At 38.5% G+C, this 15,335-nt stretch overlaps 1 protein-coding gene across 4 annotated transcripts in view; it reads right to left on the bottom strand.

Annotated features, from left to right (window-relative positions):
- Positions 1-313: 313 nt before the first annotated feature.
- Positions 314-15,335, bottom strand: part of COP1 (COP1 E3 ubiquitin ligase) — a 229,072-nt gene continuing 214,050 nt past the window's right edge. For 3 of the 4 annotated variants that reach the window (XM_007451361.1, XM_007451363.1, XM_007451362.1), the window contains 2 exons: positions 2,910-2,954; positions 314-662 (listed from right to left, as the gene is read on the bottom strand). In XM_007451361.1, coding sequence (XP_007451423.1) covers positions 645-662; positions 2,910-2,954 — 63 coding nt within the window. In that variant the 3' untranslated portion in view covers positions 314-644. The remainder of the gene's footprint in view (positions 663-2,909; positions 2,955-15,335) is intronic. The other variant, XM_007451364.1, reaches the window with a different exon arrangement.

Genomic DNA, 15,335 nt, shown 5'->3' with positions numbered 1-15,335 from the left:
TCTCAACAGGTCAAAATGTTAGACCCTTGGCCAGATCCAGAGGGACTGAGGAATCTGGTACTTGCTGATAATATAAATCTGGTCAGAGAATGAAGAGAGAACTTCATAAAGCAATTAATCTTTCTACCTACTGTAAACATTAAGTTCACAGAAAAGAATCCATATACTTTATGTTGATATGCATAATTCCAAAGAGGTGGGGAAATATGGACCTTAAAAATTATTCATCAGTATAGTATACTATAGTTCATGTGTGCTGCTTCTTGAAAAGATAAAATTATCTCTTGCCACATTGGACAAAACGTTTCCCAGCTCAGCTGTGGCTCAATAAACTTTTATTATTTTTTGTTATTTATTTTTATTCAAAAGAATTTGTTTCCCTATCACAAAAATTAGATAACCATACCACCAACAGCAGCAAAGTCCGTAGAGTTACATGGATGGTGGAGAGTTCACTGGGTATTCCCAATGTCCCAAAGGTCATAAAGGAGGGAAAAAAAGGAAAAGAAAAAAATACTCAAAACAAATCCAAAACCCATGATGACTTTGGGGAGAGACATCACACGACAGTTTCTGCCTTCTCTTATTGTCAGCTGCAGATGTATTTCAGCCGGATCAAGTACAATTCAACTTGAGTAAACCCTTCATACCAACTCTAGCACCTAATAGGGAGAAAAAAGAATCAGTATAAAAAAATAGTTTTAAAATATAGGAAGAGTTTAATCAGTCTTTATTATATTGTAAATGGAGAACCAAATCAAGTAGACTTTTCCCAACTGCTTTGGCTAAAATCAAAGAATTTGAAGGGATTAGACATTAATCCATTCTTACTTTCAATTCAATAGCTGCATGAACTCTTTCAGATTAGTTATCTCCACAGTCAACAAAGGAGCCTTCAAGATAAACTACATAAAACATAGATAAATGAACTGACTGATCCATAGCATGAATATAACATTTTTGGAATATTATGTTGGTATCTTTCCATATTCATAAGAAAAAGTTTAAGTATACATTTTTGGAATATTATGTTGGTATCTTTCCACATTCATAAGAAAAAGTTTAAGTATTGCTGTTTAGAATTTTAATCCACTTATTTCTTGCACTGATAAACATTTTATAGTGATCAAGGTATACAGGACCTAAAATCTTGTCTTTTCCTATTGCTTCATTTATTTTCTAGTCAAGCATCTGGGTGTCGAGATATTTTGTTAGCTATTAGACTTAAAGTAGTACCTTATCATACAAAAAAGTTGTGCTAAAACTAAAAATAAGAAGAATTATACTTCAATAAAGATGTATAAAAAATAAATAAAATAAAAATAAGAAGAAGCAATGACCAGTTATAAAAAGAGTAGAAGAAATGGCTGAGAAAGGACATCGAACATGCGGACAATTATGAGCACTGTCAAAAAGGATTATGTTAGATGGAGACTGTAATTCTAGGTGGCAAAGAATTAAAGGAGCAACTTATCCTCTGCCATTGCCGTGCTAAGGCTTGACTTATATCTGTGCTTTCATAATGCTTTTTGTCTTTACATTTGCCAAGCAGGCTACTTTACATAAGTGGTCAATGCTGTTGAACAAAAATCTTAGATTTGTCGCTGAGATCCTATAAGTATGTATGTAGCTTTGAGCTTTCTGTAGAAACATTAGCAATCCCAATTGCCTCAAAGCCCAAACTTGTTGAAGAATACAGTACAGCTTTTTCAATACATGCCTTGCCATGAGAATAAAGTAAAGAAAAACTGAGAGACTACAGACAGCCACTTAAAACAGAGATTCCAAGACTTTCTACCATCTTGCTTGAGGCTTCCAGAACACAGCCCTGGCTCTCTAATGAGGCTTTCCAAATAGAGAAACTGGATGCATAAAAAGAAGTATACCATGTAAATTAATTTTACTAGCTAACAGTGCAGTTCTGCTTTGAGTTTGCTCATTTCATCTCTGTAGGACAATGTGTGAGGCTTGGATTTGCTCTCTTGGTTGCTGGGTCATTCTCCGCTCAGGATGAGTGGAAGGAAGCCATGGCAAAATTAATGCTAACTGGCAGGAAAATAGGTACATATTATTTTAAAAAATGCATCCTGACACTTCTGTATCAGCAGAGAATATGTGGAAAGAACTGGTACCCACAGAATAAGTGCTAATCAAACCCATGTACTAAAAACCTCCTCCAAAATGGTGTTTTGTTTAAAAGCTCACTGCTTAGCTCAGGATTTATTTATCCAATGTACTGTGCCCAAGTGCTGAATATCCAATGGTATAACTAGATACAATTTTTACTTCCTTGAACTCCTAACTACAAAGAAAAGTATGTGGAAAACTATATATGAATGTGGGAATGAGACTGTGAGCAAAGAGACATGAAAGTTTTCAGATTACACCAATGGCATGATCACATGATCAATCAATTTTCAACGGAACACTAGAATACCTTTCCTTCCCCTAGCAACTGAGGAAAAACCTCCTTGTCATGGAAGAGAAGGAAGAGAAACTCGAGGAAGAGAAGAGTAAAATCAGAGTAAGACATTTTAAAACCTGGTGAACGTCTAAGCATCTGCTGCTGTATCTTGGATCTTGTTCCCTGAACACCCTGTGGGGCAGCTGCACTGGCATGACAGAAGCTCAGCAGTGCTCGCCCCACGGTGAATGCTTAACAGTCTTCGTCTGTTTTTCATCCTCACCGCCTTTCAATCTCTTCAGCATTCGTATAACCTCTAACAAGTACTATCATCTTCCCCATAGTTGCAAGCTACCTATTCTTTTCCCCTTCAGTCAAAGTTATTTCCAAGCAGACAGAGACCCATGATTTGGCATGCTCTCTAAGGCTTAGTACAACTCTACATTTCCATGTTATAGTTATAGTCTGTTATAGCCTAAAAATGGAGATGTATAAAATAGCTTACCTTAATTGTACCCTGACTGTTAGCAGCAATCAGCACATTGGACTCCTAGAAAAGAACAAGAACTTTTAGAGTATAGAGAAGGATTTCCTGGAGGGCAGTCCAGGAGAGTAATTTAATCTTCATCCTTCTTTCTTCACTTCACCCTAAGACGCCAATACAATCTAAACTGGAAAACCAACTTTAACATGTTTTTAACTATGAATTATAAATACAAAATCCAATATTTTGAGGATTAAGTTGTAATAAAAAAATTAAGTTGGAAGCAGAGTAGGAAACTTTTAAATGTAAAGAAAAATAAAAGAGAAACAGATTGCCACTAGGAGGAAAGCCAAGAGAAACAAAGACTGAAATAAAAATAAGAATAACTTGAGAAAAACAAAGCACACAATCCTTTCCACAGAAAACTCCCCCTTCATTCACTTTCTCCCATAAGACACCAGTAATTGGCATAAATCTCTATTGCTAGCTATTTGGTATTAGAAAAACAAAATAAAACAGAATGTGAATATTCATCTGGGAGAAAGAAGGCTATCTTTCTTTTTAATTATTCTATCACTCACTATATGCATTTTTAACAACCTTGGTGATTACTTGAAATAGAATGCATGTGGTAACATATTTTTTTTAAATATTCTAAGCCTTAAGAAAAAACTATCTCTGGAAGGTAGAAAGGGTAGAAAGAGAAATAGACAATACTGAGTTTACCAGAGAGAATCTCATTGAGTAGGAAGAGCTAGGACATGCCTTCCATTGAAAACAGAGTCTAATAGGCTCTGAGCTTGGGAGTATAGACAAGTCTTTTCGCTTTTAAGAGCAGGCGGCCAGAAGGAGGTAAACAGACTCAGAACTGCCATAGAGGCCATACGGCTGATGGGAAGACCAAGCCCAAATAACTGCTTTCAAAAACAGAGAAAGTGGTCAAACTTCACTGAAGGATAGGATCTGTCTGAATACCCTACAGGTTTCATCAGAAAGTGATGAAGAGAAGAAAGAAAGCTCTTGATCTGTATTCTGGGAAAGTTATTTTAGCCAGTTTGAGTTAAACCTTAGTTTCTTTGATACAAGGCATCTGTGCTCTACAAACTTCTACATTTCTATCTTTTAACTTTCTCTTTTGATTCCTAGTAGAGTTACTCTTGAAAAATGCTCACCTTGTTGCTACTGGTGAAGAGGAAATATATAATTTCTTCCACTAACCCCCAAATTTGGGGGATCAAAATATTCCTTGAATGCAGTCAGTGGTGATAGCATCAATGGTCAGTTGTATCAAGAAGGAATAAAGACATATGTTTCTTCTGGAGGTGGGCATGGGAATTGCTGATGATGGAGTTTGGAACACACAACCCCCAAATATGGCACCGTGGCATATTGAATATTTCAAGCCAAAGGACTTTGAGAAAATGGCAGAAGCAGGAAGGTCACTCTGACCTCCCATATCCCTCACCCTTTTCCCCTAAAACAGGTCATAAAACCCTCACGTGGGAGGTGCCCTCCCTATAACCAGAGTAAAGGAGCATCCTTATCTCCAACGACAAAGGAATGCTAAGAAGAATCCAAATAAACAGGCCTTGCCAAGTTTCCCTGCAGCTTACTACTCCTGAGTGCAATTACCTCACACCCCTGAACCTATCGCATTGCCACATGACTACCCACTGTTCACAAACACAGCAGAAAATACACAGGTCTATATCCTTGGGTCTTCTTTTCCTTATGAAGGCTCCCATGTCATGTAAAACATCGTAAATAAACCTGCATGCTTTTCTCCTGTTAATTTGTCTCTGTCAGCATAATCTTCAGACCCAGCCAAGGACCCTAAGAGGGTTAGGGAAAACTTTTGTCTCCCCTACACTGATATTTTCCTAGCTGAGCTTTTCCCTTAAATCAGCACATGTATTCTTGAAAATAGTAACACAGGTAATATAACATTCACTAGTAGAATTAGTTTTAATATCTACTTTGGGGAATTATGGGCTATCACTGGGGCTGAATGGGCATAGAATTAATACTTCCATATTGGGGAGGATGTGTGTGGTTGGAATAAGGGATATTCCCAAATGCCCCTCATTTAACTACTCTTTTAGTAAACTGAGTTCAGAAAATGGCTGGAGTGGGTCTGAGGTATCCTTAGGGAACATAACAACTCACTCTGAGCTTCTTCAGAGTGGAATTTCTATGTCTGCCTCAGAAAACAAAAAGAGGCACACTGTGGTGTAATGTGGATTTCTTTCTAGCAAGAACTTTAAACAAGCTGTGCTACATCACAACTGCCACCAGAGAACCCAGAAATGATTCTTCTGTGAGCACCATCCAGAAATGAAGCTACAAACACATCAATCTAGTTTCTGTTTGAAGAAAGACTCCTGTCTCCAAGAAAGCAACTACCATCATTAGATGCTGCAGTCACCAAGAATTGCTCCCTCTGCTATGGGAACACATAATGTCAGGATACTGAAAAATTTATAAGCCAAAGCTCTCTCTCTTTCTGCCATTTTGGTTCTGGTCACCTTTTAATACAGAAGAAGGTAGAAAGACCTAGTGGAGATGAAGATTCACCCTGAGGGTAAGGGGGAATCCACTTCTGCCAGTTACAGAGATTATGAATGACATAAATTTGTAATTCTTAGTGGAAGAATGTTTGAAACATGTGATATATTATCATACAGTATGAAAGAGTATGCTCAATACATATGTAAAAAATCTAGTTAGATCACCACATAAGAGGGATCTGAAGTCTGTACGGTTACTACACTAAACCCAAGAAGGAAGACATCTGATGACTACCCAACATAAATAAACGATGTCTTTTTATAACCTGAGGACTATTATGGCATTAAGAGGTGGCCATATTAGATGCTACCAGAGTTAACTCTAAACACCTTTTCCTGTGGAGACAGATAAATATCTCATTTACAAATAAGCCAACGCAGAAAGTGATTGCCCAGTTGGAATCGTCTTTTAGGACTAACATATAGCTGACAGAGTGTCCCAGGAAATTTCAGAAACACTCAAAACTATTCAAATTAACAAACAATGAAAGAAAAATAATAGCTTCTCTTCTCAGTATGCCCCTCCCTCCAAAGACCATGAACTTATTAAAAAGGGATTTAGGATTAAACTGTCTTTCAGATAGCTAGATATCAGCTTAAGATAAATGAATTTTTACATGCAACAGAAAAACAAAACCAGGTATTTTACTTTAGCACAGAGGTACAGAAGCGATATGTACAAGGTTATCACTGTAGGTTTTGAGTGATTCTTGTTTGCATTTTGAATGACTAGTAATTCTTAGCTGTAGCTGTACCCTGCCAGAGCCCTAATATAAGTTCTGGTTGAATAGGTTGTTTTTACTTGCTAAATAAAATTAAAATGCCAGCCAGTAATTCCCATTATTTTCTCCCTCTTTCTTGGAAACAGGCAGTTTTGCTGCAAAGCCCTCCTCAAGGTTAAGATAATAATGCAACAACTATTTTCTTTTTAAAATAAAGAGATTAAAAAAAGACAATAGAAAAATTAGCAGCAAGTTTTTTATAAAAGTAGAAGACACATACATAAACATATACCAACTTGCTTATAAAGTCAGAGATATATGTTCACTTATACTAAAACAAAACTAGCATCCACTGGAACAGTTTCCTCTTTGCCAGCCTGCCTATAAAAGTGCCATTATAGCTACTACATTAAAATCCTGAGTAAGCTGAGAATTAACAATTATTCACTTAGTTTGCAATTGGAGGATTTATTCCTAGAGATACTTGATTTTAAATGTGAAGCAATTTCACTAGATATATGAATATGTAATTAAAAACACTTCTATTTCTGGCTGTGAAAGAATAAATGGAATGGATTTGCTCTCCTACTTTAAGCAACTAGAAAACTGAACAAAACACATAAGACACGACTGGACAACAGGCAGTACTGGACTGTGATCACTACAAGAGGAGAAACACAAAAGGTCAGCCCTATAATCCCCCTGGCTTTCTGCTTGGAGGCAATTTCTGGAACACATAGCAAGGGAAGGGGAATCCAAATAGAGCACAGAGGAATCTGAGCAGACCATAGCAGACTAAGTTGAGGAGACAGAGGTGTAAGCACAGAGTATCTGTAGGGCAGCTGGAATTTGTAGGGCAAGGTTCCACAGAAGAGAAAGCTACTTAAAAGTAGAGTTCCAGGAATCTGTACTGGGGTCCCCTTGATTGTACATCAGAATAAACAACTGTGTGTTCATAGAGTGAAACTACACAAAACCAGGCAAATAACAATGAACAGGGAAAGTACAACTACTGAGAATCTACAACATTATCAAATGCCAGAGTTCACACAGGGTTAGGAGATGTTTGAGTTCTGACCAACCACAGTGAAGAGAACATTCAGTGCCCTCAATGAACATTCAGGGCATTTAGCAGAGTCCCCAGAAGGGTCATGCCTTATCAGTAAGGCTAAACTAGCCTTAAGGCAAATGTTTCTCTAGACCAGGGATCAGCAAACTGATACTGTGGACCAAATCCAGCCCACTGCCTGTATTTTGTATTTCAGTTTTAGTAGAACCCAGCCATGGTCATTAGTTTACAGTTGGCCCTCTGGTTCCACATCTGCAGATTTAGCCAACGGTGGATCAAAAATATTTTGAAAAAAAAAAAAAAAATCTAGACAGTTCCAAAATGCAAGACTTGAATTTGCTATTTGCTGGCAACTATTTACATTTCATTTACAACTATTTACACAGCATTTACATTATATTAGGTATTATAAATAATTTAGAGATGACTTAAAGTATACAGGAGGATTGCTAGAGTATATGTAAATACTATGCCATTTTATATAAAGGACTTGAGCATCCACAGATTTTGGTTTCTGTCAGGGGTCCTTAAACCAATTCCTGTGCATACCAAGGACTGAGGGATATACTGTCTATAGCTGCTCTTGCACTACAGTAGCAGAACTGAGGAACTGCAACAAAGACCATGTGGCCTGCAAAGTGTAAAATATTTGCAATATTTAATTGCAAGGACTAAAATATTAGTCCTTTAAGAAAAAGTTTTGCTAATTGCTACTTTAGAGTCATCCTAATAAAGTTTAAAAACAAGTGTCAAAAGAATCAAGTTTATCTCCAAAAACTTAACTTTCTGTCAAAACAAACTTCAATACTCTTAAAAAAAATTCAACAAAATCTAGGCATTCAACAATAAAGCATTCACAATGTGTAGCATTCAAGCGGCAACAAGCATGACCTATAACGAGGAAAAATTCAATGAACAGAAAGAGATCTAGAAATGACAAAGACTATAAAAGTAGCAAATGAGGACTTTTAAAGCAAGTATAATTATATGCAAGTATTTAAAAGGAAACAGTGAACTTAATAAGAGAAATGGAAGACAGAAGTATAAAAACCAAATGGAATTTCTCCACCTGAAAAGTACAGTATCTGAAATGAAAAATTAATCAGATGGGCATAACAATAGTTAAAACAGTGAAGAATAAAACACCAATAAATGTGACAACACAGGAAAAAAAAAATCCCAACTGAAGCAGAGGGAAAAAGGCTGGGAAGAAAGAAAAAAAAAGATTAGTATTTGAGTGAACAGTAGGACAATATACAATCTAGTAAATGTGTAATTGGAATCCCAAACAAAGGAGAAGGGGCAGAAAAGGTATATGAAGATATAAGACTAAAAATTTTCCAAATGTGAAAACTGTAAACCCACAATCTAAGAAGCTCAATATCCCAGTGGGAAAAAAGCACAGCACCACGTTAAGACATCACATCATAAACTACTACAAATGAGTGAAAAAGAGAAAATCTTGAAAACTGCCAGAGAAAAAAAGGACACATTATGTAGGGAGATCAGAAGGGGGAGCTCCCACATCCTACGATGATGATAGCAGAGCCCAGCAGGAAAAAGACTCCTTCTTCTTGCCTGGCAAGAGCTCAGCCAATGAGAGACCATCACAACTCAGCTAAGAAAAAGTCATGGACTCTTTGTTTACTATAGCTCCCCCAACTTCCTCTACCCTTCTATAAAAGAGTTCTCTTCTCCGTTTTTGCTGGGAACTTGCATGTGCCTTGCCATGATTGTAGACCCTGAATTGCAATTCTGTGATCCTGCATAAACCCACTTTTGCTGGAGAAATAACTGACAGTCTATTTGTTTCAGGTCAACATTTCAGTGGCCCATATGGGGATCCAGACAAGACCCTCTAACAACTCCAAGGCTGGTGAGCAAATAGGTGCAGTACCCACACTGAACCCATTGTCACTAACTGCTTTTCTTGCAGACCTTGGGGTTTGAGGGTAAGTCTTTCTCTTGGATTTGAGCTTGCGCCCTCTTTGTGGTTCTGAAGCTCACAAGATTTTATCCAGGATATATTATAAGGCTTTGTCCTTTCTGCTTAAGTGTCCTTTCTGCTCTGTTCTGTAGGTAAGTACTCATTTGGCACTTTGGGCTGATTATTGAAATCATGCTGTCCTGACAAAAACTGTGAGCCTTCAGCCTGTTCCTTTTGGAACAGGTGGTGTTTCATTGGAACTGTGCCAGTTAAGCCTTTGGCCTGACTCCTTCAGGATTGGGCTGCTCTAGTGGAACTGTGCTATTAAGCTTTCAGCCTGCCACCTTCAGAATTAGGCTGTTTCATTAGAGCTGTGCAGTCTTCAGCCTGGCTCCTTCTGTACCAGACTGCTCCCTTAGGACAGGCTGGTATCATGTCTGCAGGCTGTTTGAGCTATTTGAGCTGTTTGAAAATTATTCTTTTATTCTAGAGAAAAACTTGGATCCCAGTTACCTAAATATTTTGAGGGTGTCCCCTGCCCTGAGGGGACTCTGGCCAATTTTATATTTAAAAACCAAGGTCCTTCTCCATGCACATTTTAAACTAAATGGACCAACCTAACCAAAGACAATTTAGAACATCAATGGCCATTATAGGGAATTTGAAATCCCAAAATTTACTTTTATAAAAACCAAATGAGGGACTTCCCTGGTGGCACAGTGGTTAAGAATCCGCCTGCCAATGCAGGCGACACAGGTTTGAGCCCTGCTCCAGGAATATCCCACATGCTGTGGAGCAACTAAGCCCATGCACCACAACTACTGAGTCTGTGCTCTAGAGCCCACAAGCCACAACTGCTGAGCCCGCATGCCACAACTACTAAGCCTGCGCTCTACAGCCCGTGAGCCACAACTGCTGAAGCCTGCGTGCCTAGAGCCGGTGCTCCACAACAAGAGAAGCCACTGCAATGAGAAGCCCGTGCACCACAACAAAGAGTAGCTCCTGCTCACTGCAACTAGAGAAAGCCCACGTGCAGCAACGAAGACCCAATGCAGTCATAAATAAATAAATAAATAAATTTATTTTAAAAAACCCAAAAAACAAATGACTCTGACATCTTTTATTTGTTCCTTTTCTGATGGTACTAGAGCTGACCCTGGAAACACTGATCTTCTATCACTACTGAATCAGCTACCACCTTCCTTATGGGCAAAATCTCTAATGTTGGCAAAATTCACAGTGCACCTCCCATCAAGATTCAAACAGATTCCTCAAAACCTCTTCTCCAAATTAACCAATATCTTTTAAGTAAAGAAGCTCTTCAAGGCATAAAATCTCTGATAGATTACAAGGCTCAAGGTCTCATTACACCTTGTACTAGTTTCTGTAATACTCCCATTTTACTGGTGAGAAAACCTAAGGGCAGAGGGTGGGGTTTTGTCTAGGACTTTTGAGTGATAAACAATGTTGTTATCCCTCCATGCTCTGTTGTTCCTAACTCTCATATGTTACTAATATCCATTCCCACTGGAAGCAAATTCTTTACTGTAACAGATTTATATAATGCATTCTTTAGTATTCCAGTTGAAGCTAGCCAATACCATTTTGCCTTTACTTGGGAAGCAAAACAACTCACCTGGGCAGTAATGCTTGCTCAAGGTTTTACTGAATGTCCTTACTTCTCACAAATCCTGAAGGCTGATCTGCATGATATAAAGTTCCCTAGAGGTTCTACTTTGTTGCAATATATGGATGATTTGCTTCTTTACTCTTCTTCTCAAGCCTCCTCACAAGATAGCATCCACTTGCAAAAGCTTTTAGCATTAAAGGGACATAAGGCTGCCAAGGAAAAATTGCAGCTTGCCCAGATGAAGACTCAATATTTAGGGTATCTAATATTAGAACAAGGGCTACACCTAGATCCAGAAGGTTTCATGGTGTCCTAAGTTTATCAAAACCCTAAACTCAAGTCTAGTTGGTTACTGCCAAAGCTGGATTTCAAATTTCTCTCTTATGGCCAAACCTCTATATGTTTTACTTGACAACAGAAACAACCCTGAACCAATTTTATGGGAAAAACTGGATGACATAGCCTTTAAGGCCTTAAGGGAGAGTTTGATGAACCTACCTACCCTTGGGCATCCCAATTCCCTTTTTCCTTTTTGTCTGTGAAAAGGAAGGAAATGGGGCTTCGCTGGTGGCACAGTGGTTAAGAATCCACCTGCCAATGCAGGGGACACGGGTTCGAGCCCTGGTCTGGGAAGATTCCCACATGCCACAGAGCAACTAAGCCCGTGCGCCACAACTACTGAGCCTATGCTCTAGAGACTCTGAGCCACAACTTCTGAGCCTGAGTGCCACAACTACTGAAGCCCACACGCCAAGAGCCCATGCTCCACAGCAAGAGAAGCCACCGCAATGAGAAGCCCGCGCACTGCAACGAAGAGCAGCCCCACTCGCTGCAACTAAAGAAAGCCGGCGTGCAGCAACGAAGACCCAACGCAGCCAAAAATAAATAAAATAATTTAAAAAAAAAGAAAAAAGGAAATGTCCTTGGGGTACTCACCCCATAACACAGGGACCACCATCAACCCAGAGGGTACTATAGGCAGCAACTGGACCCTGTGGAATGGGGATAACTTCTTTGCCTTATAGCCATTATGGCCACCAAATAAATCATTGTGGGATCCCCTTTAATGAGGTATGCTGTCTTTAAAGGAACCAAGAGCAGTGAAACCCCTGTCATGGTCCAAAGGGATATTTCTCCAAATGATAACTTAGAAAAACTGGCTAGAGAAACCCAACAATTGACCTCAGAAAAGGAAAAATAAGATTGGAAATTAAAGTTATTAGTTTAATAAAAAGAGAAACCTCTGGTTTGGACCAGGTAACAATCCAGTCCTATTGGAGACTCTAAAATTCCCACTCCAAACCACTGTACATGCATTAAACTATTGGTTTATTGATAAAATAATAGCATTCATGAATCAATACTGGTGGGGAAGACATTAAAAAGGCCGCAAAAAGTGCCTACCTCACTTGTCCCACTTGTCTAAAATACAACACAGGGTAGCCTGTTCATACTGCTCCCACACATTTCAGATTACCTAATGGACCATTCAAGGTCTGGCAAGTTGATTTCATACAACTTTCTTTGTCTTGTGGAAATAAATATATTTTAGTCATGGTCTGTAATTTTTCACACTGGACTGAAGCCTTTTCTTACAGGCAGGCTACTGCCTCTTTTGTGGCTAAAGTGCTCTTGGAAAAGATTATCCCTACCTGGGGAACTCCTCTTGAACTTCATAATGATCAAGGAGCCCATTATACTGGTTAGGTATTTCAACAAGTCTGCACTGTTTGGCTGGTTTGACAACACTTTCACTACACTTAGCACTGTTAATCCTCTGGTTTAGTCGAATGCACTAATGGCATTATTAAGACTAAACTGGAAAAATTCATAAAGGCCCTCCAAATTCCTTAGCCAAAAGCACTGCCATTGGTCTTTCTAAATCTTAGATCCACCCCCTTTTGGAACTCAAAAACTCTCACCCTTTGAGATAGTCATAGGATGCTCAATGCCCTTGGCTCCTGCTTCTTTACCCAAAACTGATAAAAGGAGAGATACTCAATTGTTTCTATTAAAGGTAACCATGTTTTAGTACAGCAATCTTTTCACAGTGTGCTCCCAGAAGATGAAGACCTTAAGCATCACACTTTGCAACAGAGATTTCATCTATTGGAAAAGATACCTCCCAGAAAGACTCTCTTCAACCTTGCTGGAAAGTCCCCTATCAGGTGCTACTAAACAACCCTTGTGCTTCCAAACCCCAGGGAATAGACTCTTGATTCACGTGACACAACAACAAAAAAAGTACCAAACCCTAACTGGACCTGTATATCATCTGGTGACCTGAAAGTAAAGATTTCTCAGAAGTGAAGCATATGATATCTGATGAAACAGCTTTCCCAAGATATCTGGACCAGGCCTGTTGGAAATTTGCCTGCACAACCTTTGATGATGACATAAAACTTCAGATGATCTCCAATGTCTATGATCTTGATAGCATATGGTCTTTTCTTTTTATTCATTAAATTACTAAATACTTTAGACAGTAAGTATGGTCTATTTTTGCTTCTTTCCAATAGAATACATTTGATCACAATATTTTTTTTTATACAGCAGGTTCCGAATAGTCATCAATTTTATACACATCAGTGTATACATGTCAATCCCAATCGCCCAATTCATCACCCCCGCACCCACAGCCCCCCCACGGCTTTCCCCCCTTGGTGTCCATACGTTTGTTCTCTACATCTGTGTCTCAATTTCTGCCCGGAAAACCGGTTCATCTGTACCATTTTTCTAGGTTCCACATACATGCGTTAATATAGGATATTTGTTTTTCTCTTTCTGACTTACTTCACTCTGTATAACAGTGTCAAGATCCATCCACGTCTCAACAAATAACTCAATTTTGTTCCTTTTTATGGCTGAGTAATACTCCACTGTATATATGTACCACAACTTCCTTATCCATTCATCTGTCGATGGGCATTTAGGTTGCTTCCATGACCTGGCTATTGTAAATACTGCTGCAATGAACACTGGGGTGCATGTGTCTTTTTGAATTGTGGTTTTCTCTGGATATATGCCCAGTAGTGGGATTGCTGGATCATATGGTAATTCTATTTTTAGTTCTTTAAGGAACCTCCATACTGTTCTCCATAGTGGCTGTATCAGGTTAGATTTCCACCAACAGTGAAAGACGGTTCCCTTTTCTCCACACCCTCTCCAGCATTTGTTGTTTGGTAGATTTTCTGATGATGCCCATTCTAACTGGTGTGAGGTGATACCTCACTGTAGTTTTGATTCACAATTCTCTAATAATTAGTGATGTTCAGCAGCTTTTCATGTGCTTCTTGGCCATCTGTATGTTTTCTTTAGAAAATGTCTATTTAGGTCTTCTGCCCATTTTTGGATTGGGTTGTTTGTTTTTTTAATATTGAGCTGCATGAGCTGTTTATATATTTTGGAGATTAATCCTTTGTCCGCTGATTCATTTGCAAATATTTTCTCCCATTCTGAGGGTTGTCTTTTCATCTTGTTTATGGTTTCCTTTGCTGTGAAAAAGCTTTGAAGTTTCATTAGGTCCCATTTGTTTGTTTTTGGTTTCATTTCCACTACTCTAGGAGGTGGATCAAAAAAGATCTTGCTGTGATTTATGTCAAAGAGTGTTCTTCCTATGTTTTCCTCTAAGAGTTTTATAGTGTCAGGTCTTACATTTAGGTCTCTATTCCATTTGGAGTTTATTTTTGTGTATGGTGTTAGGGAGTGTTCTAATTTCATTCTTTTACAGTAGCTGTCCAGTTTTCCCACCACTTATTGAAGAGACTGTCTTTTCTCTATTGTATATCCTTGCCTCGTTTGTCATAGATTAGTGGACCATAGGTGCATGGGTTTACCTCTGGGCTTTCTATCTTGTTCCATTGATCTATGTTTCTGTTTTTGTGCCAGTACCGTATTGTCTTGATTACTGTAGCTTTGTAGTATAGTCAGACCTCAGGGAGTCTGATTCCTCTAGCTCCGTTTTCTTTCCTCAAGACTGCTTTGGCTATTCAGGGTCTTTTGTATCTCCATACAAATTTTAAGATTTTTTTCCCTAATTCATGTAAAAAATGCCACTGGCAATTTGATAGGGATTGCATTGAATCTGTAGATTCCTTTGGGTAGTATAGTCATTTTCACACTATTGATTCTTCCAATCCAAGAACATGGTATATCTCTCCATCTGTTGGTATCATCTTTAATTTCTTTCATCAGTGTCTTATAGTTTTCTGCATACAGGTCTTTTGTCTCCCTAGGTAGGTTTATTCCTAGGTATTTTATTCTTTTTGTTGCAATGGTAAATGAGAGTGTTTCCTTAATTTCTCTTTCAGATATTTCATCATTAGTGTATGGGAATGCAAGAGATTTCTGTGCATTAATTATGTATCCTGCAACTTTACCAAACTCATTGATTACCTCTACTAGTTTTCTGGTGGCATCTTTAGGATTCTAGGTGTGAGGTTATTTATTTGAGATTTTTCTTGTTTCTTGAGGTAGGCTTGTAAAGCTATAAACTTCCCTCTTAGAACTGCTTTTGCTGCATCCCATAGGTT

This window comes from Lipotes vexillifer, unplaced genomic scaffold (genome assembly GCF_000442215.2).
Source record: "Lipotes vexillifer unplaced genomic scaffold, Lipotes_vexillifer_v1.1 scaffold1113, whole genome shotgun sequence".
Lineage (NCBI taxonomy): Eukaryota > Metazoa > Chordata > Mammalia > Artiodactyla > Lipotidae > Lipotes > Lipotes vexillifer.
This window is presented reverse-complemented; position numbering and strand designations above follow the sequence as displayed.